The sequence below is a fragment of the Melanerpes formicivorus genome, unplaced genomic scaffold (genome assembly GCF_026170545.1).
Source record: "Melanerpes formicivorus ecotype bairdi unplaced genomic scaffold, bMelFor1.0.p_v2 SCAF_10, whole genome shotgun sequence".
NCBI lineage: Eukaryota > Metazoa > Chordata > Aves > Piciformes > Picidae > Melanerpes > Melanerpes formicivorus.
The window spans coordinates 17394343-17421601 of NW_027142362.1; the positions used below are offsets into that span (position 1 = coordinate 17394343).

Here is a 27259-nt window from a genome sequence, read left to right on the forward strand (position 1 = left end):
GCAGAGCTGCAATGGACTTGTGAAAATAGGACATACTCTTTAGCTTCCTTTAAACATTCATTTCAGAATGACAGGTTACCTGTTTTCTTAACTTCTAAATTCACTGCTGTGCAGAATTTATTACTCTGTTAGGATAGTGATGACAAATTAACACACATTCAGTTTTGAGGTTAAACTCTAACAGATATATTCAGGTTGCATTTTCTGTATCTCATCTTTGGGCACTGCTTTATTAATGCAAAAACTGTAACTTTGGGTTTGCTCTAGGATTTATTGAAGTCATGATAAAAGTTACCATCAGAACTATAGTGGCAGAGAAGGCTGATTCATAAGATGCTGTCTAACATGTTGAACACTAGGCTTTATCAGCATCTTTTAACTGCTGAGATACTGTGATATTAATAATAGTAGAACATCTGAGAGAATATGTCCAGAGAAGGGCCATGAAGATGATCATAGGGCTGTAGCTCCTCTCATATGGGGATGGGCTGGAGAAGTTGGTGTTTTTTCAGTTTGGAGAGGAGAAGGCTCCAAGGAGACCTTATTGCAGCCTTACAGTATCTGAAGGGGGCCTACAAGAAAGCCGGCAAGAGACTTTTTAGAGTGTCAGATAATAAGACTAGAGGAAATGGATCCAAGCTAGGGGAGGGGAGATTTAGATTAGATGTTAGGAAAAAGTTCTTCACCATGAGGGTGGTGAGACACTGGAACACATTGGTGGTGGAAGTCCCTGTAAGATTTTAAGGCCGGGCTGGATGTGACTCTGGGCAACCCAATCTAGTGGAAAGTGTCCCTGCCCATGGCAGGGCGGTTGGAACTAGATTATCCTGGGGGGGGGGGGGGGGGGGACCCTGACAATTCTGTGATTCTGTGAAAAACCACAAGATTTTATGGAGAGTATGGAAATAATGGGGTGGTGTAGTATTTGTACTAGCAATGTGGAGGTTAAAAAATCAAAGGAAATCTTAAGAATCATGCATATAAAGGAGTCCTTACTTTTAAAGGTTGCCTACAAGATGTGCCAGGCATTTCAGATAAGATGGCTAAGTCCTCTGCCTACTGCATTTTACACTTGTTTAGCTGTACTACTTGACTTGTAGTTAGGATAGCAGATGCCTTTTACCTATCATCTCCCAAGCACATCATCTTTCATATGCAGTAGAGTCAAGATGATTACATGAGAAGCATGAGACACTCACTGCTATGGTCAATAAGCCATAATATTCTAAAATTAAACCATTAATATGGCTTAAAATAACAATCCCAGCAATCCTTCCTCCAGACAGTGTCACATATAAAGCTTGTTATGTCTTCAAACAACCACAAGGTGACAGGCAATGCTGCCGAACAATTCCGCGAATCCAGCTAGTTAATTGTTTGGATGGTGAGATACACAATAACATTCAAAATTATGATATGGTCTATGGTCATTTTTAATGCAGACTGATAATACTTGAAATTTCAGAAGCAGAAGAACCCTGACAGGAGGACAGAGTGGTTGCATCTTAAGATCTTAAGGACTAAAAAAAAAAATAATGATAGAACTTGTTTTCCTAATAGCTTGTCAAAATTAATTTGGTTTGCTGCAGAATAGGGAGTGAACCCTTAACAAAAATGCAGCAAAGGCCACACTGTGAGACCATAGATGCATTATCAGTTGGAAGTAATGGAAATAGAAAAAGAATGGACTCAGAAAGAGGAGACGGCAGGAAGTAGTCTATACTGTTTCCATGTGAAGAATTTATGTTGACAGAATTATGAAAACAAGACCAAAAAGTCCGTGTATTAAACAGCATTTGCATAAGAGAGGTTATGTAATGTGTGATCCTCAATGAATGATTATCAGTGGCAGAACACCTCCATGAGGATTGCAGTAATCTCCACGGTTAAACCTGGTTCATGCAATGGACGTTTTATAGTGTTTTATTTTGCTTTGACACAACCTCAAGGATCTAAACATGCAGAAATGTTTTTAACAGTGACACATTTACTGTCACAAACCAGGTCTTGTTCTGTAACCCTTGCTTTTTTCCCCCTTTACATCTAGGCTTACAAAATATTTACAGAAACACGCCTTCCCAATGTGAAATTCCATTGCACTTTAAAGCTAATATTTTATGAAAGAATAAGAAGTGGAGGGAATTTATACTGTGGTTTGGGTATGGCCTCTAAGGAATACAAAATTAAAGTGTACAGAAGATGCTTTATTTTATGCCCTGTACCAGCTTGTACAAATTATTACCGTTTGATCAGCTGTCTTCTTGAATTAATTATTTTTTGCAAGGGATATCTTTGAAGATCAGTTACAGAATTAAAAAGTAACAGTAACTAAGCAATTCTCAGTCTCGTCATTACGGTTCAGAAGATGTTAACAGTTGTAAAGGGATAATTAGTGTAATGTAATCCTCTTAGGAGGCTGCAGGCATTGAGCTAGATTTCTTTATAATTTGTATGTAGGCCTTCTTTATTCCATTAGAATTACAATAATTGCAGACAGCAGTATGTATTTGCATTCTATCCGTCCACATTATGTTTGCTTTGCAGACTGAATACTGCACAATAAATGCAGAAGTAGAAATTTCTATTTTCTATTTAAATATCAACATGTTTGGAAGAACAGCCAAATCTTGGTTTTATAACTGTGCAAAATCTACTAAAAGAGGAAATGAAAACAGAAATAAGTGGCTTTCTGAAATCCCAAGCAATCAGAGAGAGCAAATACTGGAAGAGTTGGATGTTAACAAAGTGCTGTCATATTTGGTTTACAAGAGAGTCTTTTCCTTGGAGGAATACAAAGACATTTGGTCTCAGGAGAGCTACAGGAAGAGAACTGAGTATTTTTTAGATAAACTGTCCTTAAAAGGCCCCAGCGCTTTCTCTGCCTTCTGTTCCATTTTGGAGGAGGTCTGCCCTAACTTGCTGACATGCTTTCTCCTTGGCTACGAAGGTAAGGTCACCGCTCTAAAATGCTTAAGTGTATATTGACAATGTCTTGGAATCCTTTGACACTAATAGTTATTTGCTATAATTAGTATTTACTTTCTCTCTTGCACTAAACAAGAGAGTATTTGCTGCCTTTATGATTCTTTGTTATAAAAGAGAAGAAAAATTTATTAAACATCTGATTTTATTGTTATACTTTGAACATTTAAATTGTTTATCAACATCACTGCTACTATTGAGTAAGAGTCGTGATAGGGAAAAGGATTCCTGAGGACTCCTGATAATGCTTAGCTCTGAATGCTAACACAAATCTTTTGCTTTCTTTCCCATTTCTGAAATATTTAAAAAAGAGATCGAGAGGTTCTGTAAGCATAGTGCCTGAGTAACTGATCCCTTTCAGATTCTTCTTGTAAGTTACATTATTTACTCTACCTTTCTGTAAACAACTGCATGAAAAATACTGCATTTCTAAATAATAACAGTAAATTGAGGTTAATAACATTATTTGGACATCAGGCACTATTCACACCTGTCTGAGAAATAATGTTTTACAAGGTATTAGCAAAGATAACATGAAAAAATACATGCAGAGTGTTTACAATTATAGCCTAATGACCTATTGTTATTTTTTGCATCTGTCATATTCCAAATTTGAGTCTTTCTATTTAAGAGTTTTCTCTGTAATGACTGCAGGTTATACTCGACCGTTATATATAGAATATTCTTTTAGAATTTAATTCATTTCTGTTACAAATCCATTCATTAACAGGCTTAAAATTATTCATATTACAATTATTTATACATTAAAAAAAACCAAAACAACACAGTAAGTCTTAGTACTGTAATAATTTTAATAAAGTAAATAAGAAAAACTAAAATCTAAGCCCATCTTTACCTTCAAATAGCAGTAGTCTGTGTCCTCTCTTGAAAATCTAATTACTTCAAAAATTGACAGTTAGAGATCTAATTGCTCAAGAAGGGAACAGATATATTAGGATAATTTACTTATGAACAGATGCCCACTTAGTGTATCTTTTCAAGATTAATTTACAGTAAGGTTTTTTGGTAGTTACAAGAAAATCAAAGGGGCTTTATTTATGTTTTTGTGGATTTTAATACACATAGAATGTACTTCAGGGACATGAAAAGGCTGCTTATGGCCGCTTCACTCATTTATGTGTTGTTTTTTTAAAGCATAATAATATAAGTACTATGGAATATAAATACATTCTAAACCCAAGTCTTCCGAAATATGCATCCTCTGAATTAATTGCAGAGACAGAATAGGGAGGTTTTTATTCTATACCACCTAAACATTTCATAGGGAGGTTTTTATTCTGTACCACCTAAACATTTCATGCTTTCACAGAGTAGGTGTAAATCTTCCAGTGGGTACAAGGTTTGGGGAGTAGCACTGTTGCGAAGGATGATAGCCTTCGGCAGTTGGGTGCGAGTCAAGGACTCCGTCTCCCTGACAACGTCATAGTAGATACAGAGAAAAAAGGAGAAAGCCAATGCTGCACATTTCCAAAAGAGTAAAGGATACTGCTGCAACAGTGTCCCCAATCTATTCTGTCTGTCTGTGCCTTGTGTAGGCAGAAAAATGCCTCAGGCTGCCTTAGCTCAGCCACTATTACACTCCTTTCTCCTTCCCCTCCCCCAGTAGCATACAGCAAATGTGCAAAGCTACTTTTTGAATCTGTTATTGCTAATAATAATCTACTGCATAGTAGGAAAATAAAAGCATGCTACATATTCACATTGTCATGCACATAATTTGTTGAAATTCACACACACATATGTTGTAGATTCCATTAAATGGGTTATGCATTATAGATTTTCCATGCATTTTCAATGTATGGGTCAATTTTGATAAAGCCTGTTACAAAGGTACACAGAAAGGTATGATGAAAAAGAACATGGTATATTATTTCTATTGAAGTGATTTTCTTCTCCACTCTATAAAAACTAATTGATAGGACAAAGGAATCAAAATGTAAGGAATACTGTCTAGATGCATGTCAAGTTGCCAAGCTTGTGCTATGAGATTTCAACACCTCAGCTACCATAGCAGTTGTGTGCCATCCTGAGCACTGTACGTGTTAAAGAGACTCTTTATGGCAGGCTGACTGACCACATAGAATAGAATCAATCCCTATTATTGATCAACTGCATGTACAGCAGGGGCTGATTTCTGTTTTCTGGACCTGCCCATGATGGCAGATATAGGTATTTTAATGTGTTGACTTCATGCCATACAGAAAGAATCATTTGACAGGTGCTGGAAATGTGGCATGGTTCCAAAAGGTCACTCAGTCTCCAGACTGCTAGTAAACTGCCAGTGAAATGTGGCCAGTGAATGATGTACACTTTCATGCAGCTCATTTAACATAATCTTGAACTCATTTGTGTCATTGCTTCAAAGAATTACACCATTGGCAGTCTAAAAGGTATTATAGCAGTGTTTATTCTTTATAGCAATATTTATTCTTTATAGCAGTATTTATTCTTCAAGGCACTAGTGACTTGATTCTTCAACTCTTCTAAAATTCTCTTTATAGTATAAAGCAAAACTCCTAATGACTCCACTGGGATAAATATTTGTATGATATAGTAGGAAAGCAGTTCTCCATTGGCCAGGCAGTAGTTTATAGGGAGTGAGATTTTCAGTCTTATTTCCAAAGTTCCTATACATTTTCTGACCTGTACCTCTCATGTTTACTGGAAATATGAATATGGAAACAACTTCATCTAGAAAAGTAAAAGAAAAAATATCTTTACCTAAACCAGACACTTACCCAAGTGCAAAATCACAGGCAATTACATCAAACTGTAGTTGTGATTTTTGTACCATGAATCAGTTATTAGAGAATTCTTTTTATGTTCTCTAGGCCATATGCATAGACGATTCCCAGCATTACCAGAGCAAACAAAACTGGGAGCTGTATCAGAAATGGAGCTGCATGAAACCTCTCAGATGAGTGACCAAGAAGGAAGCCCTTCTGCTGAGGAACAACTGAATCAGTCATTCAACAGATACAGGTTAAAATTTTCAATGTTGTGATGTCTTTAATGATCACAATATTTGCTGTCATTTAGTTTCATGTAAGTGAAGTACACCACTTATGCTTTTAAGAAGTTTTAAATTTGCAACTGATTTTAATTGTAATTTCTATAGTGTGATTCTATTTTGTATAATGAACATTTTTTGATGTTGATGAGTGCTGGGGATCACCTCTAGTCTTTACTAGAAGTATTCAGTATTGATGTAATGCATTGATGTGTTCAAGGACTAAGTATGTAAGTAGAAATAAGTTTTACTCAAACTTTATCAAAATGTGATAGTTAATATCACTTTTCCTGTTGGTTTTATGCATTTTAAGAGGAATAGAAACTCAGGAAGACCTATTAAGAAGAGCATGTAACTTGATGCCTGCTGGGTTGTTGGGATTTAAGTCCTCTAAAAAGAGGCACAACCCATACTGTAAAGTTTTAAAATGCTGCATTCTATGCAGATAGCATTCATTTCAGGCACTAGCAATTGTGTGTTTGGAATCATGCTTTGTTTTGCTGAATAGGGAGTCCAGCTGAGAATGGACCAGAGTGCTCAAGAGCTCATTAGGTGTTACAAAATACTGTAGCTAATTTATATATGTCCAGCTGTGACAGAAACTTAGATTTAAAAAAAACACACTTTAGAAGTAGTTAAAAACTGTACTGCTGTTTTGATGTGTCAGTAGCATACAAACAGCAAATCATGAAGCCTTTCATACCTCTGCATGTCTAAGTTGGTTTCATTAAGTCTCAGCTAGGGATAGATTACACCAACTTGTATTAAAACACTGTGAAGTCTTTGAAGTGATTAAAAGAATTATGGCTGTAAGAGATTAGTTTTATCTTGAGCAGCAGTGAAATGTGAAATGGTAATAGAATATGAATACACTTGATACAATACAGCATGAAACCAAATTGTACAGTATAGGCTGACCAATACCCAGAACTAGCGAAATACCAGTCAAAACTCTTTTCTCTGTTTATGTTCACAAGAGTTCCAGGAGTCTTGTAGTCATTCATAATCTAAGTATGTGCCATTTGGCTCTAAATAGATTCATTCTGTAGCACTGGTCCTGTAACATCACAAGACATTTCACTTACACAATGAAACCAATGAAGAAATTAGGGAAACCAATTGAGGAAATTAGGGAAGTAGTAGACAAACAGGAAAGCTTTCTTGAAGGCATTCTATGCTAGAAGTATTTGATAGGTCTTAAACAAGAAAAAAAAAAAACAAACACAAAAAAAACCAACCAGATAGCATAAAAGAGGACAGTATCAGTATTTGCAGAGTCAGGTAGTAGTCTCACTACAACATCTTTATATACATTCCACCTGGTCAGACATCATATGGTGTGTCAGTCCTGTATATACCATGGAAGAAATAAAAAATGATGCTGGGACTATACTCTCCCTGCAGTGTATCAGTGTTAGGTGTGGCAATTGATCCAGCCACAGAAGTCACACAGCAAGAAGGTAATAGTCCCCTCTGTTGGAAACAGAATTCAATGAGAAGACAAACTGGTGTGCAACAGCACACAATTTACTTTAACACCTGGGGAAAAAAAAATACTTTGATACCAGACCATAAAAAGTGCCAATCTTTCCACACCCTCATCTCCTTACTCTCATCTCCTCCACCCAAGAGAAAAATATAATAGTTAACTGGCTTATGCTAGTTTTTAAAATGCCACATTCGTGCACTGGAAAGAAAATCTTACACAACTGATGTGGTATTTGTGAAGAGAGTCTCATGTGCTTGTAACAACTCATGAAAATGACAACACCGCTGTGAATAAAACAATATAGCTGGAAGCAAAGCAAATGTGCCACCTGCATGTATTTTGCATACATTCGCACATTACAAACCACAGTTGCAAGGTCCCTATCAATATGGCAAGCAACCAGAGATAAAAAGTACCATCCATAAATACAAGAGCGCACAACTACAGGATGCATAAAGATATGGCAATGCCAGCGACGAGCAGTGTGAGCAATCTGTCAGTGCAGGCCTAGAGCCTGACATGGTGGTAGGCCATGCTCAGCATAAATGCAGAGCCAGCTAGCAGTGTAGCAAAACAGTGCTGTGCCTGCAGCATGTAACTAAAACAAGGCACTGGTAGCTATAAACATGGAAAGTTATCTTGGGACAACAGGACATGCAGGCATCAACAAACCTCGCGTGTCGTTAGTAGTTGGACCAATAACCTGTAATAGTGCGATGGGAACCAATGAAGCCATGCCAACAAGGCACTCTGAGTTTATATAACTTGTAGAAGTTCCCTTGCTACGCACTTCTGCCTTTCCTGTCTCCTCTTCTTCTACACTTTACTTTACTGTGCTATACTCGCACTACAGGCCTGCACCATAGGCCTGCAACACTGGAACAATGAAGGAACAATACTCGATCATATTGGTCAGCCGTATTGACTCCAATCTCCGTCGCCCATATAAAGATAGCTAGGAATACATAGCAGTAGTTAGGAAAGAAGAGATTAGCGTAAAAAGAAAATAGAAAATCACTTTATTTCCCCTTTCCCAATATTTGTAAATATTCTTAGCCATTTGTAGAGTATTTTTTTCCAGTGACAGAGAATGTCAGACACATAGACACTCTAAGGACAAGAACTTCTTCCCTCTGAAGTAAATGACAAAATTATAGATAAGGTTAGTGGGAGCATCGTGATGAGCTAGAGGCCTTTCATAATACAGATGATAACAGATGTGACACCATTACACAGCAATTGTAAAGATATGTTTTTATATTCATGTTTATACCAGAGTCTTATCACTGCAGAATGGATGGTACATATGGCTACTTCACACGTCTGGGAAGAGCAAAATCACCTTAGTTCTAAACAATAAGACGATCCTGTTACTTTAGAGTCAGTCAAACATAGCCATTACACAAGCAGTTAGTAAACTACCTTGGCCAAAAAGAAAACAAAATTAAAGATGTGAAAGTTGTGCAGATTCACACTCATTTTGGCACTTAAAGGTGAGAGCCCCGGTAAGGGCACCCTGCTCACAATTTCCCCTTCTGAGTCAGCTCCAGCATTTCTGATGAATATCATAAAAATATGATCTTTAAAACTAGTGAAACTGAGTAACTTGCATACTGTGATTTGGTCTAGAACTTCACAGGGTAAGCATCTTATCTACAAATACATTCACAAAGATGCCAGACAGAAGTAGTGTATGGCACGTCTTCTGCAAATCAGTGTTAAGGACATGTTCTTGGTCTGGTTTTGGGTCAGAAAACATTTGTCCCTGGTTCTGTTTATTATTAGTGCTGTACTTTTTATCTGAGAATACCCTCTCCAAAAAAGACAATCTCTGTTAGGAAAGTGAGGGCAATTATAGGCTGGGTCAGTAACTGCCTGCATGTGATCGCAAAGGAATTAGTACTGCATTCAACAATCTTTTTGTTGCTGGTGGTGGTGGGTTTTTTAAAAACTGCTTTCATATATCTTTTAAAGCATCACTGAACATCTGACAATTTGATGCTGGCCCTGTAAAAATCATGCAGATGACATAAAAGAAATTAGTTTCATCTTTTCCTCTAGCTTTATGTTTTCTCCTCCAGCAGCAGTTTTTATTCTCTTATTGGTTGAGAGCTCTCCAGTAACAGTAATAGTACATACATGTGTTACTTACCCCTGTATTAAGAAGAGATTGTCACATCTGTCAAAGAAGTTATCAGAATAAGTAATACCCAACTGTGAAAATCAGTTACTATTTTTGCAGGTTTTATAACACAAGTAATTTGTTTTTACACTGCAGGCAACAAGAGGTCTTTGCACACAGCATTTCCATTTTCATGTAAATGGGTTATGTTTATGTGCACACATGCTTTACAGTACGTGTAATTAATTTGTATTTGAAGCCTGCTTTATGGATTTCCCAGTTCCACAAAAAAATTTTGGAATGGCTCAGTTCTATTGCAGAATATACCTTTGTAAATCTACTGGAATTGTATTTGACACCTTTTAAAGAAACGAGTTTTCAGCATTTGAAGTTCAACATTTTGCAACGAAAAGAGAAAGCTTAGGTGTGACAAAACTTCACTGCTAATTATAAATCCTGTGGGAAGGGAGACAGTCACTGCTTTACATTAGATAACAAAGAATAGCAGTACAAATCATGTACACAGAGACATGCAGAGAGAAACAGATTTTTACAATTTATTTGCATGGCCATGTATATTGGCATCTGACACCTCTAAGCTTCATTATGAATCCAGGAATTAGAGTGTTTATGTCATTTTGCCATGTACTTCCTGTTCCTTCAGAAACTTGGTAAGAGCACAGGGAACACTATTGAGGATAAAGACTCAATTATCTCCCAAGGCACTGTAGTCTAGCACTTACAGAACAATTACTTGTATTTTTCTTTAAGATGTCAATCTGATGCTTAGAAATTTAAATTATTTAACTTCTTACAATTTCATCATATAAATATCAGATTATCTGTAGTCTACGTTAGACTGAAAAGTTTATGGTCTGCCTAAATAACTTCAACATTTTGTTGTCTAATTAAAAAAACACCAACAATAACAAACAAAACAAACCACCAAAATTAGTACATTCACTGTAAGACAGAAGGTGTTACAGTATCAGGCTTATTGAATGAATGTAGTAAATTGGCCCTTTCTTATTTTCCATACTATTTCTAAAGTAATAGCTCAGAACTCCCTTCAACTTTTTACTTTAGAGATAAAATTAATTTTCTTTGATGTGAATACTTAGTAAAATAATAATTGACAAACAAAAGCTCAAAAAAAGCCATGTTGGATATAAAACTGCAAAGGTATTGTTTCAAATATCTTCCATCCTACTCAATCAAAATCACTGGATTCAAAAAGCTGTGTCTGAGACAGTGTGTGCGCAATCCAGGCCCATAAGTAGCCTTGTTATATTTAGATGTGCAAGGTTATTCTGTCAGTTACTTACTTATTGAAAGCAGAAGGATGCTTTCTCCATCATCAGTCATCATCCTCATCATATCAAGCAGCAACTATGTAGCACTTGGCAGTTAATACTGAAAATTTAAGATACCAGCCTCTGATCAAGTCCTGCTAAATTTGGCCACTAGATGGTATAATAGCACAGTTGTTTAAAAATTCATTGGCTACCTATTTGAAATTGTTGCTCTGAAAGATTGATTAGAATTGTAATAATATAACATCTAGGAGTAAGGACTTGTTTGCCCTGTTTTCCTGTACACCAAACACACACACACAAATAAAACAGAGAGAATACCTGTAAGAGGTTTAAAAGCATTTCTTGGTTGGACTTGCTAATATCACCTACTAAGCCTTACTAACCAATACAAATGTTAACAATGATGTTTCAAAGACACAGTGGAAAATACTGCCTTTCCTTCATTGGAGGTGCTAAACACAATGCTCTTTGGAGTCTCTGCTCCCCAGACAGCAAGTAGCATCCAAATACAACTCCGTGGAAAGTACAAGCCCAAATTCAGACGCAGTAATTTTCACACTTCTAGAATTTGCAGATGATTCCTTGCTGACTTGGAAACATTCATACCCAGTTTCCATATGCAAACCACAAAATTAAGTGCACTGTAGCAGTAAACCAAGCCCATGAACCAAATGAGAAACAATAAGCCATTTAAATGTTTGGGGTTTATCTGTTTTACTAACTGCTGCTGGTATACTCTCTTCCAACAGTTTATATATAGCTCCTTTTTTTTTCATACATATATCAACCCAATAATATTTTAACTGAATTTCTACCTCTCTTTTATGTAGTTTCTTCACTAAACTGCTCTATTGGGTCCTATCTTATTGGGTCACAAGGCTGTATACTGTTAAAATTCCTTTACTCTACCAATCTTTCTATGCCCTGATGAATTCCTTTGGCAAAGACTGTTAGCATCCTACTTCTGAAGTTTATTCTTTCTTACATGTGAGTCTTCATGTATCTGATTGTGTGAAGGGGCTATGTAACGTATCAGTAAAATCACAATAGAGGCAAAGGTCATGGGGCTGGACCACATCTAGAAAAATTCCTTCTCCAGAGGACCTCAGGGAATGCAGAATCTTGGCAGAAAATGCACAGACCTCCACTGCTGGGAAATGACAAACAATCCACTCACTTCCTGACCAGTGTGTCAGGCAGAGATAAACCAGAAGTCACAGATCAGGTTGATTAGCTCTGGCTTTTATGCAGGATCACATTGCAAGAGACAGAGCATAATACAGCACTGCAAATGATTTGCATGTGTGAAGGCTGAGATAAGAGACCACAGCTCTGTAACATCCCATAGACTCTTTCTGGATACCACATTCCCCAGCACCGTAACCACGTACTCTCCCAAGTTTTAAACCATGTGAGCACAGTGATAATACAGAGAGAAGTAATCAGTGGAATTCTGCAGGGGATTGATTCTTCTTAACAAATTCAAAAATCAATTGGAAGAAGGTCTTAGCAATGAGGTGGAAAATTTTGTTGAGGATAGATTTTTATTCAGTGTAGGATGTGTGAGATGGAATGCATGGAACTGTAGATGAGCCTTAAGAATAAGTAACTGGGTAACAAAATGGCATAGGAAATTTAGTGTAGAAAAAGATGATGTTGTGTAAGTTGTGTACATAGATAGGCTAAAGTGTTCTTGGCTTTATGAATGTAGTGATGAGCTCTGAGCTGCCTGTTACTACTCAGAAGTGGAAGTTTGGGATCATGTCAGATAGGCAGTTTAATAAAAACAACAACTCAGTGCATGGCAGCAATCCAAAAATGCAAATGCTCAGAAGTGGTAGGTAAGGAAAAAAGAACAAAACAGGAAATAGTTATGGCAGTCTATAGTGTCATACTTGAATACCACATGCTGTTCTTGGAAATAGTACCTTAGATCTGAAAAAGTTCAGAGAAAGGCAATGATGATCAAATGGTTGTACAGAATGGTTGCCATAGGGAAAAATAAGTGAGCAGGCTGGAACTCTTTATTCTGGAAAAGAAACAGCTTATGTATGGAGATAAAAAAAATAAAAAAGAAAAAAAAAGAAAAGAGAGGGTGACAAAGGATCAGATATACAGCTATACAAAACTAGGCTGAAGCAGGATACACTGAACATGACAGCATCCGCTGTTTCTAAAAGGTATCCATGGAGCTGTTAGGTTCTGCCTAGTTGTGCTTTTTGTTCAGTGATGCAACAGGATAAGGAAGCAGCTTCACAATGAGTTGGATCCTCCTTGATTAACTTTTCCCTCTCCCTGATGAGGTGAAAAGCCAGGCCAGGCTGGCAATGGCAGTAAGATGATGACAAGGAGGTCCTCCAAATTAGAAGGTTCTTAGATGCACCACTTTTCATTCTTTTTTTTTTTGTTAGTGACTAATTTGTAAGATGAATAGAATTAACCAACCACTCAGCAGACAATTCAGAGTAACCACAGGCTCTATCCAAAGGCAGAAATGAGGGACACTGTACTTTTAGAACATGTATGAGAATGCACCAGCTAGCACTTTACAGAAACTATACTTTTAATTGTTAGTGAATACAGCAAGTCCATGCTGTATCAGGCAAGGTTGTCAAGTTGCTGTGACTCCTTAATTTTTTTAATATTTAAACAAATGTGCAGAGAATCTGAAGTATATCAGGTTCTGATGTGATGCTTTGAACTACGACCAGGAAACATCATCACTGAAATCCAGACATGAGAGTCTTCAGACATAAATGCACTTTCTTACCTGTAATCATCTTTACACTACTAATGTAGTAATTCCTCTGTAGAAATGCAAAGCAGCATTCCAGTCAGCCCTCAGGTGCTGCCAATGCCCTGTGGTGTTTTTGAAAGGCAAAAGTGGTTGTGCTCTGTAGAGACCAGTTTTGTATGTTCAAATTAATACCCTTTATTCTGCAAGTAGGCTCATAAGCTTAAATGATACTACTATTCTTCCTTGCCCCTACCAAACTTGCTGTAGTGTAAACCCAGATACAGACTAAACATAGACATGAATGGTCATGTTCATCTTCGCATTTGAATCATTCAGACTGTCATTGACAACAGAAAGCAAGTCCTTCTTTCCTGATGGAATTTATGTAGAAAGACTCTGTAAAAGAAACTTCTCATGGATGATGCACCTCTTCATAGAGAGTCTTCTGCTAGAGAGGATGTATTAAGCCAGTGCAATTAAGAACTAAGAAAAGCAAAACCAGCCATTTTTTGCCAGCAATTACTGAGACAAAACTGTACCTGGCTTTCTTCAAGGATGTGCTACTTGGCATGCCCAAGTCATTGCCAACATCACTGCTGTGAGGTTTCCATCCCTAATTCTGAATGTATTTTTAGTGCAAACATGTTATGTAAATTAGGAGCTAATACAGCAGGAAATATGCATGTGGAGAAGGCTTTATTCACTTTATGTCTCATTCCAAATGACATTCAGGAGAATTAGATTTTGATGAACCAATGATGACTGCACTACTGTGCTGCTTGACCGTCTGATGTTTTTATGACATGCATCAACAATAAAAAATTAGTATCGACATACCTAACAATTGTTACCAGTTAGCTTGTGGCTTTTGGCATCACAGCAGTCATGTCAAGGTCAATTTATCTGGTAGCACTGGCTTATTTGACAGGAAGATGCTCATCTCAGTTTGGAACCTGGAACAGATAAGCCATGTCTATAGTCAGCAGTAGAAATAAGTGTAAAGAAAAATGCAAGATAAGAAAATGAAAGCAAATAAAGATGCCAGAAGTGTCTTTCCCAAGTAATTTTTGAATTTCCATTTTAGAAATACCATAATTTTCCCAGTCTGTTACTGGAATTTCTTGCAACAGTTGACACCTTAGCCAAGGGAGGTTATTGCTACGAGGGCATTGGTCTCTTCCCCCAGGCAACCAGCACTAGAACAAGAGGACACAGGCTCAAGCTGCACCAGGGGAAGTTTAGGCTCGAGGTGAGGAGAAAGTTCTTCAGAGAGAGTTGTTAGCTGTTGGAATGTGCTGCCCAGGGAGGTGATGGAGTCACCATCTCTGGAGGTGTTCAAGAGGGGATTGGATGTGGCACTTGGTGCCATGGTTTAGTAGTCATGAGGTCTTGGGTGACAGGTTGGACTTGATGATCTTTGAGGTCTTTTCCAACCTTATTGATTATATGATTCTATGATTATCAGATACTGTAGTTAATAGTTTTTTTAAGTATAGTAAGTCATAATAAAGTCAAGACTGTTTCTTACCCTGCTCAGCTCAGGGTAATAGCTTGCATTTTCCTCTATATAAACTGTCACTCCTGTAAACTTCTACCTTTGCTACACAAAATGTAAAATATAACAAGTTCTGAGATACTGTGGATAAGTAAAAGGCACTTCTGACAGAAGTAGCAGTTGCTTATGTAAGCTAAATGTACTTACACAGAATTTAGTTTTCCATAAAAGATACCCACTGTGGTAACCATTACCATAGCAATGCATTATGCATGCATCCTGACATAATATTGCAAGCCTCAAAATATCCAGAACCCAGTTATCTATTCTCCCTGGAATTCTGCATACAACAAAACCAGTAAAAGGATGAAGGTAACTTTTGGCCTTGAAAACATTTTTTCTGATCTTTGAATTTCCCCAATTTCTGTCTTCTGTTGTTAATTAGTTGCAGCCTCCCACTAACTTATTTTTGGCCATTCTTGGCTAGGAATGCCCAAAAGATTGTTCTTTGCATCAGAAAGAGTCAGGGTACTGCAGTAATCCATCTGAATACCATACTTAGGGAGTTGTGATGGGGCTACTACATGCATATTAATCCATCTTTCACCTTTCCAGTGAGGTATTTTTGCATTAGGTATGCTTTCCAGGTACATTTTGCACTGGTATAGTAGCTCAGATAGAGACAAGGGAATTGGGCCTTAGAACTGCCTGTCCAGCCAGCCAGTTAGTATTCTTATCTTGGGATGAGAATTGAATGGTCTCCTTATAAAAGTGAGGGGGTTTTGGTAAAGAATAATAAAATGGAAGTGTCAGTTCTGAGAAGGGCTATGTGTGAGAGAAGGTGGACTTAGTATGTACATCCACTGTTACTGTGCCAACCAACACTTGGAATGTGTATACATTCTTATAATTATTTAATTTACATTTAAACCACTCCTTGAGTAAGTGATCATAACAAAAGCTTTTCAAGGAAGCAGTCTGTCTTAAGACCTGGCTGTAGTTAGAAAGATTACCTCTATGTAAATTTACATATTTGCTGCTACAACTCCACCCTGACAGCATTGAATCATAAAACTGCCTGGAAATATTTCTTCTGATAGTCTGGTGGCATATGCTCTGCTTGCACACTGTGGGATAAATGTATTAAAACATATATAATAGCATCATCTAGACCTTTCTGTTATTGCAATACTTCCATAAAGATACCCACAGATTGTAAGCAATTCTAAGTTAGAATTCATGCCTATCAGTCTCACCTGGGAAATCCAGGCACTGCTGTCATACAAATAACAGTAGGAACAAAATTACCAAAACCCAAATATTCAATTTATGGGGGGGGGGGAAATATATTGTTGTTGATTTTTGGTATCATTCATATTGTAGAGTGTTCTGGAAAATTCTGTGTTGGATATTGCATGAGTAGTCACAGGCATTTATGCACAGATTTTTTTAGAGTTCTTGCACTGAAAGTTTATGTAGGTGTTTACTGTGCAAGATAAGGATTTCTCTAGAGATACATAATCACTTAAAGAAGCATTTTGATCATTCAAATTACTCTCCCCAACCCCCCCCCACCCCGATCTATAAATAAGAAATCATACTATCCACAGACCTGGGAATAAAGAAAAGCCTTAAACTTACAATATTTTTTAGACAGATATATTGACCCTGATACCCATTCTTCACTGCACTTTAAGTGGAATGTTGAACACACATACACAAAATGACAGTACAGGCATTGAAATCTTCAGGATGTTCTACAAAGCCAGAAGAAATATGACAAAAGCAGACACAGGATTGTGAATTGATTTTAGAAGGGATCAAATAATTTGTAACCATTGTCCAATCTCAAGATTCATTTAATGATTTTTGAGAAAGCTGTACAGTAGTCTGCATTGGCAATACAACACTTGTGAAAAATGGTCAAATAAATTTTTGTGAGAGGATCAGAGATTTTATCTTTCACTTACACGTTTTCTTTATGGTGTACAAGTCACAGCCATAGAAATGATCTTGAATGCTTCAATTCAAGACAATTTATTTTCTCAATAATGTCTTCCCCACAACTTAAGTTTCACTGATAAATATGAAGTTTTCCACCTCCTGTTTAACCTTGTTTACTGACATAAGTAAGGATTTGGGAAAGAAGTCTGAGGGTAATAACATTACAGTTTTGGTGTTTTAATTTCCCTGCACTATTGTAAACCCATGCCTAACATCATAGTGTTGAGAAGAAACATTTCCTAGAAAGAGTCTACCCTTAGTAAAGTCTCAAGGTAAGGCAGCTGTGGTAATACAGGTAGTGCATCCTAGAGTCTGTAGTGCTGGTGCAGGAAAATAAAACACAAGCTACGCTTCACTGTCTGCATGGCTTTACAAGAAGACTAAACACCCCCCAAAAGTCGATAAAATCACATGAGTGACAATAGTCTACATTATATTTGCCAAAATAACTTTGAAGCATTACCTGAAGAATTTCAGAATGCAGTGGATCCTCATCTACTGGTTCTGCTTTCTATACAGATACATGTCCTACTGTGCCAACTAGTCCTATGGCTTTAGTAAGACACAATCAATCATCTACTCCAGGAACAGTTTGGTACTTTATGTGCACTGATTCCTATAATTTCCTTCCTCCTCAAGGTTACTTTCTCAAATCCAAATAAAAGGAGCAAAATAAATATACCCATTAGAAGCTTCAGTGTTTCTTAAATTTATAATGTTCTTAGAAATCTCCAATGTCAAGAAAATAAAAACACTTTTTACCACATTATATTTAAAAATAATATAGCGAGGTGTAAATTAGTTATTTAATGTTAAAAATTAAATGCTTTTTGTCCTAGCATTACTGATTTCTTTATTATTATTATTTTTTTTTTTCTTCTTTATGATTCAAATACCACAGAATATCTTAAATATGTTTTCTGATAGATCTGGGGCAGCAAATCCCTTCTGGACATTTATCTCTGAAATTACATTGAGAGGAATAAACAGCTGTCGGGAATATAAATGCTAACTCATCAGAATGCTGACTCAGTGCTGGAGATATCAAAATATGTTCATACACTGCAGAGGTAACATGTCAGACACCAACTAGTCATATTTTATGTGGGACAACCATAAAACCAGTTGAACTAAAATGCTGGGACAAAACTAGGGAGTAGAAGTCAAATAATAAATAGGGGAAATGGTAAGATTCTTGTAAAGACCTGCTGTATGACTGAAAAAATACTAACTATCAAACCCAGGATTTGTTAATCTGTCTTCTGTGGTAACAAAGCTGCTCTTTAACAAGGAGGCTCTCCTGAATCGTCATGTGCTGAAAGACCTGCCTCTGTCTTTTTGCAATTAGTAGAATTTATTGATTTTGTGGAAGCAGGACTTGGCAATGAATGAACTGGACAATCATTCATTAATGTCATATTTATGCTAAGGCACAAGAGACATTGGTCCAATTTTGTCACTAAATATGAGCTGAGTGCTAGTGACTTTTTGTACTGGTATTTCTGAAGGGTAGAAATTTGATTCAGGAGAAAATGAATGTATTTTACTAAAATATCTGATGTTCTGCCAAGAGATGTGAGTTGTTGTTTTTTTCAAGTAAGTTTTGTTCTGGTAATAATTCTCTTTGAGAAATAACTGCTATCTAGGCATCTTTTTAGGACTTTTTGTCCAAACTAAATTTATCTTTGACACCTTAGGTCAACTATTGTCACTTCAGTTTTAGCCCTTTGTAGTCTGTGGCAAAGATTTAGGTTCAGTCTGGACTTTTGTCCAAGCAAGTAATGACCTGGACTAGTATCTTTCTCTGTGTTTCCTGGTGGAAAACCTACCTTATATTAATGCATTTCTTGCTTCATATTCCAAAACTGTACATATATATGAATATAGTGTATATATCCCTAAAAATTTCCATTGTGGCTGATTTTCCCTTCCATATTTCTTTACTGATCTGCATCTAAGTCTTGTGGCAGGCACATCCCTTACAGAATTCCACCTCTATCTTATAAAAGGACAAGTGTCTAGTCCTCTGGATATACTCTCTGCCACAGGTCCTGCAGAAATGCTGCAAAGAAAGAATTTGCTTTTCAAAAGTATGACCCTGGGCATTACTCAGCAATGATGGCTGTCAAAGGGAAAGAGAAAAAGGGGGCAAGAAAATGTCTTTTGAAGTATTACATTAAGGCTAGAGTCTTTTCACTGAACCTCCCCATCCCTCTGCCAAAAGAGAATTTAAAAGCAGAAAATCATAGGCACTACATAAAAAGGAATGTTTCTAAAGCCACGTGATGATAGAATACAGGTTTATTTCTTACAGAAATCAAAATATTCGTAAAGATGTCCTAAAGCATGGAAGCATAAAATTCCTTTTTAAATTTTGTAACCTCAAGCTTAATCCCTTTATTTGTGTTTCAGCTCTTCAAGTATTCAGAATTTCTCAAGCCAGAATCTTTCCAGGCAGCAGAATTTCTCTGCTGGGCTCCCTGATTCTGTGGCATCTTTGTCATGCCTAACTAATCACGCAGTTCCACAACGCAGCCCCAGGTTCTGCAAAATCCAATCTAGAGGCATTGTTTTATTGCCCAAGGTAACGCAGTCTTGTTTTGTAAACTGAGTGAAATTTGCCCTGTACTGGCATGTTAGGCCTTCTGGTTCCAAATCATCCAGCTGTTACTAATTTGTTATGTAGCTAGTATCTCATTGTGCTGCATGTTCTATGAGCAGATATATCAATATGCTTAATATATCAATATGCTTAATAGCCTGTAACATAATAAAATACTTATGCAGATTTTATAGGGCAAGACTGCATCTTAAGGCTTACCATACCTGATTTCTTTTGGCATGAGAAATTACTTAGCTGAGCATATTTCTATATTTAGTCCTCGGACATATTTGTTAAAAACCTGTGAAGCAGATACTATTTACTGTAAAATAATTACCATAATTCAAATTTCTGACTTGTCCTCAGTATTGTTTTTCTTTGTTTCACTTAAGATACAAAAAATCCAACCCTGTACATCACTCTCGTTTGTTCTGTTATTTTTCCTTGACATAATCTTACATATGAAAAATAAAAGGAACTCTCTCCTATTATAATCCTACACACAATATCTGTGATCTTGCCTCATAAACATCCTGGCTTATGGAAGATTTGGTGGTTTGGAAAGATGGTTATCTCGCCCACACTTTCACATCTGGCACCAAGATCAGCACAGATAGAAAGAATCTGAAGCAATTTAACCTCTTGCTCTAATTCCAACTTCTGTTGAACAGCCTTTCTTCAGCTGTTCTGCTTGAAAATTAGCTTAGGCTTTCTTATGTCATGGTAGTTCTAATCCTTCTAGTTAGGGACATGTTATCCAGTGTCAGCTCCAGGACAAGATTTTCATCTTAGCTGTGAAAGAATTCTTCAAAATTCATAGAAAATTACAGGTTTATATGTTTATTTTTTATTAGCATCTTTATTTTCATTTTTCTTGCATAGATATGGGACAGTGAATAGTTTCTGAAGGGGGCTTTTTACCTTGAGTGATCCTGCCAAATAACCTTCATTTATTCAGATTTGGCCCATGACTTCTAATTCTCTGCTTTAGCTTTCTTGTTTGTCCTAACAGTAAGCTTTGGGCTTGCCACCAATCTTAGTGGGACTTTAAGAGGCTCATCTTCTCAGAGATCTGACTGGATTATGCAATTCTCTTCCATCTTCCCTTCTGACTTTCTCCTGCTCCTTTAATTTACCTCTTGCACTGTAGGAGGTTCATAAATTTTCCAGGTTTCCTAGACCTTCTGTTGTGAACTTTTTGGCCTGAATTTCACATTCTCTGTATCAAGTTTATTCCCTATCCATTTGGCAGTCTAGTTTCTCCTGATACCTTGGGGAATTTTACCCTGCCCAACAGAAGTTAATGACAATGTCTAGTCTCAGCTTCTGGCACTGCTCTTTGGGACTCTGGAGAATGTGGTAGTGAAACCTGATTAAGTACATTTGGAGCCATGCAATAGTTCCATATGATAAAAATCATGATAAAAATAAAGAATGAGTATCACCACTTTGGATCAGCTCCTCAAAGTGGCTTTAAAAGTGACTTGACTTTACCACTGACTCTTTTAAATAAAAAATAGGGTTGATTCTCACCTGACACTAGATTTTCTGATAGCTTTCTATATCCAGCAAATAAAACTCCATCAATGTAAACTCTTCAAGTAACAGGAATTTTCAGAGTGCCAGTGCCACAGGATAATAAAAACCTGGCACAGAGAAGTTGCTGTCATGAAGAAATGTTAGGTTGTTGCATTAACTAATAACTCTAGATGAATTAATCAGTTTGCTTGCTTTTCTTTGCTACCACCCTGGTAGACTGTGATTAAGTTCTCTATTGCTGGATAGGCTGAAGTTTTTCCTTGTTGTATTGGTTTATATGCTTGTCTTGTCAATACAATCCTTGTTCTATTCTTGGGCCTCCATAGACATCTCCCTGTGTGTGTTACACTTCTGATAAAAAAGTGTAAGAACAGTCACAGTTTCCCTTGGGAGGCATTCGCTCATTCTTTTTATCTGGATCACTTAAAATCTTCAAAGACCAGCTGTACCTGAGTATTAATGCTCTTTCAGAACCATATGTTTCCCTTCTGCATAAAACCCATGTAAGGGGGACGCTTACATAAAATCTTGCTGCAAATTATTGCCACGTGTTCCTTCTGCAAGGGATAAAGGATAAGGAACAAGCAGTAACAGACGATCTTAATCAACCCATGGAAGATATAAGAAACCCTATAGGATATTTTAAAATGGCTAGATCTTTCCCTTGCCTTCTTCCAACCCTCCCCTAAAGTAATGGTAAGTGCTGCCTGCAAATAGCCCCTTGTCTCTTCTGCTAAGTAGAAATATAGCCAGCTCTTTCAGAACTAGGTGCAGTTGCTTTTTGTTGATGTGTTCCTCAGCTACACACCTGAGAATATTACATACTGTGTTATCTGTTGCTACACACAGTGCACAGGAACATGATGATTGCTTGATAAAGGAAAATTATTACATCATATCTATCCCACTCTGCAGCATTTTGAATCATATTCTACATATGACTTTTGCCCATTGGCTTCCTCTACTTTACAAAAGCAAATATGCCATCATTACTAGTAGAGCTGCACAAAAATAAAGACAATAGGCAACAGGCAGGCAAAAGAGGGTAATTTAGATTCCATTTCAAAGTTGTCTATTTCCTGAGTTTGTTCATCCCTGTCATATTTTTCTCCTATTCTTCACTTGAATTGTCTTGTAATTTTACCAGTAGTTATTACTGAAACATAGGTAAGAGGACATATATTTCTTTTACAGACAAATGTGAAAAAAGGAACATCTTTATGAAACATCTGTAAACCTTGTTCATATAAAGAGAGCTCAGTTACTCATAAGACTACAGAAAATTGGCATGTATGAGCCAGTTGACACAACTCCTCTTTTCTTTACGTTGACAAGGGTACATAAAAATAATTACCACAGTACCTAGCAGTGTCTGGTAAATACAATGAAGTTATAGAATGAAGAAACAGCATTTGGGGAGGGATGAGTTTGCTTCTTGCAATGCTTGGCTATATGTCAAATGCACAGCACAATTTATGAACAATTTCAGTTGCTGCTGCTGAACAAATGGAAGACACTCTGTAGCTGATAAAAGATGATTTTTATTGGTTTTAGAACACTTCTAACAGACTGCAAAGAAAAATTAGCTTGTGATATTGGAAGGATAAACATATTAAAAAAAATCACATCAAAATGTAGCAATAAACTCTCTGAAAATATCTTAAGATGTTTCAGTGTTGGGCCTGCAGAAGAAGCTATGATGGAGTCTAAGAGCTTATGTATAGGTCATTTCTTTAGCTATAAAATATGTGAAGGACAAGAGTGCATGTTTGAGGTGTCTTGACATAGAATAGGAAAAAATATTCTCTTCTTATTCTGTCTAGTGAAAGCCAATTGAGTTCAAAGGACAAATAGCTGCTTGCTAGAATAAAGCATGGTAATGAGATTCAGAGAAACACAGACTGAGACAAAAGGTGATGAAAGCATGTACTGTGTGTTAGGAAAAAGGGGAAATTTAAAAATAATGTTATATTCCAGAGTCAAAATGATTGTCATTGGTGTGTGTTAGGTGTGCTAACAGATACACATTATTTGTACAGTTGTATGACAATGCATTTGTAAAGAGGAAAGCAGCCTCTCAGATTGAAATTTTTTGTACAGTAAAAGACCTATGGCAAAGAAAATTAAAATTAAAAGTCAACCTTCAGATTACTCTTGTAGCCAATTTCCCTGGAAATTTATCAGTCTCAAGGTTGGTGTTACTCAGCATTACACTGTTTCAGAGAGGCTTGTATAAATTTGAAGATGACAGAAATAGGAATGAGATTCTATGCATTATATTTAATTTAATCATATTCACTCAGATTCTTAGCTATGACCTTGAATTTGGTTGTGTTTGTAGCATAAGTCACCAGAGAGAAGCTGAGCTTCTGGAGCATTAGATTTTCAAGAGATGTCAGTTATCTGCATCAAGTTGGATGAAAAGTAACTGAGAAATTACACTGGTACCATCCTGATTTTAAACCCATCAAAAGATAGAATAGAATAGAATAGAATAGAATAGAATAGAATAGAATAGAATAGAATAGAATAGAATAGAATAGAATAGAATAGAATAGAATAGAATAGACCAGGTTGGAAGAGACCTTCAAGATCATTGCGTCCAACCTATCATCCAACACCACCTAATCAACTAACCCATGCAACCAAGCACCCTGTCAAGTCTCCTCCTGAACACCTCCAGCGATGGTGATTCCACCACCTCCCTGAGCAGCCCATTCCAGTGGGCAATCACTCTCTCTGTGTAAAACTTCCTCCTGACCTCCAGCCTGAACCTCCCCTGGCACAGCCTGAGAGTGTGTCCTCTTGTTCTGGTGCTGGCTGCCTGGGAGAAGAGACCAACCTCTGCCTGTCTACAGCCTCCCTTCAGGTAGTTGTAGAGAGCAATAAGGTCACCCCTGAGCCTCCTCCTCTGCAGGCTAAGCAGACCCAGCTCCCTCAGCCTCTCCTCATAGGGCTTGTGCTCCAAGCCCCTCACCAACTTCGTTGCCCTTCTCTGGACACGCTCCAGCAAGTCAACATCCTTCCTAAACTGAGGGGCCCAGAACTGGACACAGTACTCGAGGTGTGGCCTAACCAGTGCAGTGTACAGGGGCAGAATGACCTTCCATCAGGATGCTTATACAGAACTTTTCTTCCTTGCTAGTAGACAAGTCTATCCCACTGCTATGCTGGGTGATTTTTCTTAGTGTGTGTCCTATTCATTGGGAATTGCTGGGACTGAAGCAGTTGAAAGTTTTATGCCAGTAGAACAGCACAGTGTTGTCAAAAATTATACAATCAGTGGGAACTGGAGGTATTTAGTACATCACATCATCAGATAAAGCAGCATGGTGCTAAGGCAGAGATGCTTTCAGAAGTTGCAGCACAAGATGGAATTTAAAAACATAGATTACTTAAGAGATATGCTCACATGAATATACAGGAAGGCAAGAGCACAAACTATTTCTGTTCCATTCACAGTGCAGATACCACAGTAACAGTATTTCATAAACCCCCAAGACAGATGGTATGTATGTTCTTTGCATAATAAGATAACCAGAAACTTATCTATTGAAAGGAGTGAATCCAATACAATGTGACCCATCATAATCTTTAGCTTTAGGTTCACAGGAAACCTTCCCTCTAAATAGTTGCAGAGCTTGTGATTTATTGCTGCTGTCACAATGATGTGCACAGATCACCAGACTGAATGTGACTGCAGTGACTACTTGCAAGTGTTGGTATTTTTGCTTTGTTCTTATAAACATTATGTCTTCTGTCTTCTACAGAGATCCATGTGCTTTCTTGTAGTGTCACTGCATTCCAGTATGCTTTCAAACTGCCAGCAGTGCAAAAGGGTATCTCCAGTCACTGCCAGGTCACGGGCAGTAAGTGAAACATTATCACTGTTGGCTATATGAGCAGATAGGAAATTTGAGTTTATTATTTCCATTTGAATATTCACTGCCATTTAGTCACCATTTTATTTATTTCATTTGCTTGCCACTAAGGTCCAGGTAAAGTTTTGGAGAAGGAATATCACACTAGATTTGTGTGAGAAATCAGAGTAATGCACAGAGCTTCTGTAGCATTTGTGTCTTTCACTTGAGAGCAAGACCAATGCTCTAGCTGCTTTAACAGTTGGCTTGAGGATGAGTTCAATGGGTTTGAAAGTGCCCTTCCTCATTATCCATTAAGTAATGGTCTTTTTTTGTGCGTTCTGATGTTCAAATCTCAGTAGTGGTGCAGATGGTTCTGAAGAAGAGTCTGTACTACTGCAATAAAATGAACAGATTTGTAGAGATGTTTAGGATGCCAGGAGAGATGTCTACTGATGCCTCTTTTTGTTAATTCTCTAAATTTGTTCTTTGTACATTACTGAGAAACTTTGACAGAATCAAGAAGTAGGGTTCTTTAACTAAAACTGAAATAATAACCCCCAGAGCTTTATTTTAATTTTTATTGCATCCTCTCTTGTTCCTCCAAAGACTGGAGAGCCAGTGAATAGTTCCCAAAATTACAGAGTGCTGAGTAAGAACCAGACAGTTTCGTAACTGCCTGGGTCCTCTTTGCATGCAGATGGTAGGTAAATTGCTTGGTTGGCAAGAGAGCAAGGGAGCTCTGAAACCTGATAATGTGTAATGAGAAAAAAATAAAAGTTGTAGGTTATACTGAGAGGAGTAATTACACTCTAGCTGTTAGGGTGGTATAAGCTGGTATCGTAGCTGTGCAGATCACAACATGACAGATCTCAGGACAGATACTATCCAGGACAGCTCCAGGAAAACACTCAGTAGAAATGCTACTTCCAAAACTCACCAAACTGTGTAGACTCAACTATACCACCAGACCCAGGCATGGTATAAAATGAAGACTTCAGTGTGGCCTTGTTATTTGATATCATCTGAGTAGACACAACACTAACAGGGTTTTGCGTTTTCTTTGCAAAAATGCTAAAAAATAGTAATGGGCAAGCAAAGGACAAGGGCAGAGAGTGTCTTAAAATATAATTGTATTTAATATCTTTTGCTGATTCATTTTTGGAACATATTAGAAAATAGAAATATTTCATTATTAGAGAGTACTAATATGATGGCCAAGTTAGATGAATCAAATCTTGTACTGTCATCTTGTGTGTATTTCTGTTATCTTAATGTCTAAACACAACCAAGAGAAGTGGAACTAATCAGAAAAATGTTATACAAACTGTCACAAGAGCAGAAAGTGATATGGCTATTTCTTTTGCCAGACAAAATCTTACTAGTGAATTATTTACCTTCTGCTTAAAATCAACTAGCCAAAACACACCACACCTAAGACTCAAACCCAAAACTGTGCACTGTGTTTAGGGAGGAACAGTAAGTTGTTTAATTTTCCCCTTTTCCCCTTCGCTGTGCATGTATTTGTTCCAGGATGTAAGGCCTTATGCAATTTGATAGTGTAACATCAGGAATGCCATAAAGGCAGTTTTATTTTTATACTGAGGCAATTAAAAAAACCCATTGGTCTACTCACAGCAAATTTGGAGCCAGATCATCTACGCCAAAAGTAGCAATAACTGCAGTGTATAAGAGAAGCTAGAATTGATTGTGTCTTCTCAAGCAGAGGACAGAAAATTGCTTATTTGTTATAAAAATTTGGGCTGTGGCAAGATTGTTGATCTGCACATGAGGTTTCATTGTTTATAAATAGCTTACTCGAGTCTGGAAAAGTTTTGACACTAGTTATGAAAGGGACTGTAAATCTCTTATGTACTCAATGAAATGAAAAAAATGCATGCCTGATAGTCAAAAATATCTGAATCTGCACTGAATAGACCTGTTCTGCAATTTGTGTTAGATGGTCTTCAAAGAAACTAAAGAAAAAGAATGTTTTACATGCTTTATATCCATATTTCTGAAAGAATGTGGTCCAGTTGTTGATTATTTGACATATTTAAGAGTTTGCTCATACTGTTTTAT

General features: G+C 37.1%; 1 protein-coding gene and 1 long non-coding RNA gene across 7 annotated transcripts in view; one reads left to right on the top strand and one right to left on the bottom strand.

The window, feature by feature from the left end:
• The first annotated feature begins 2607 nt into the window (after window positions 1–2607).
• Window positions 2608–27259, top strand: part of TJP1 (tight junction protein 1) — a 192482-nt gene continuing 167830 nt past the window's right edge. For 2 of the 5 annotated variants that reach the window (XM_068143969.1, XM_068143970.1), the window contains exons 1-2: window positions 2608–2947; window positions 5835–5985. In XM_068143969.1, the coding sequence (XP_068000070.1) occupies window positions 5840–5985 (146 nt within the window). In that variant the 5' untranslated portion in view covers window positions 2608–2947; window positions 5835–5839. The remainder of the gene's footprint in view (window positions 2948–5834; window positions 5986–27259) is intronic. The other 3 variants (XM_068143968.1, XM_068143972.1, XM_068143971.1) reach the window with 3 other exon arrangements.
• The window catches only part of LOC137443862 (uncharacterized), a 31289-nt gene continuing 9519 nt past the window's right edge, over window positions 5490–27259 (bottom strand). For both annotated transcript variants that reach the window (XR_010988005.1, XR_010988006.1), the window contains 2 exons: window positions 14515–14630; window positions 5490–5694 (listed from right to left, as the gene is read on the bottom strand). This is a non-coding gene — a long non-coding RNA (uncharacterized lncRNA). The remainder of the gene's footprint in view (window positions 5695–14514; window positions 14631–27259) is intronic.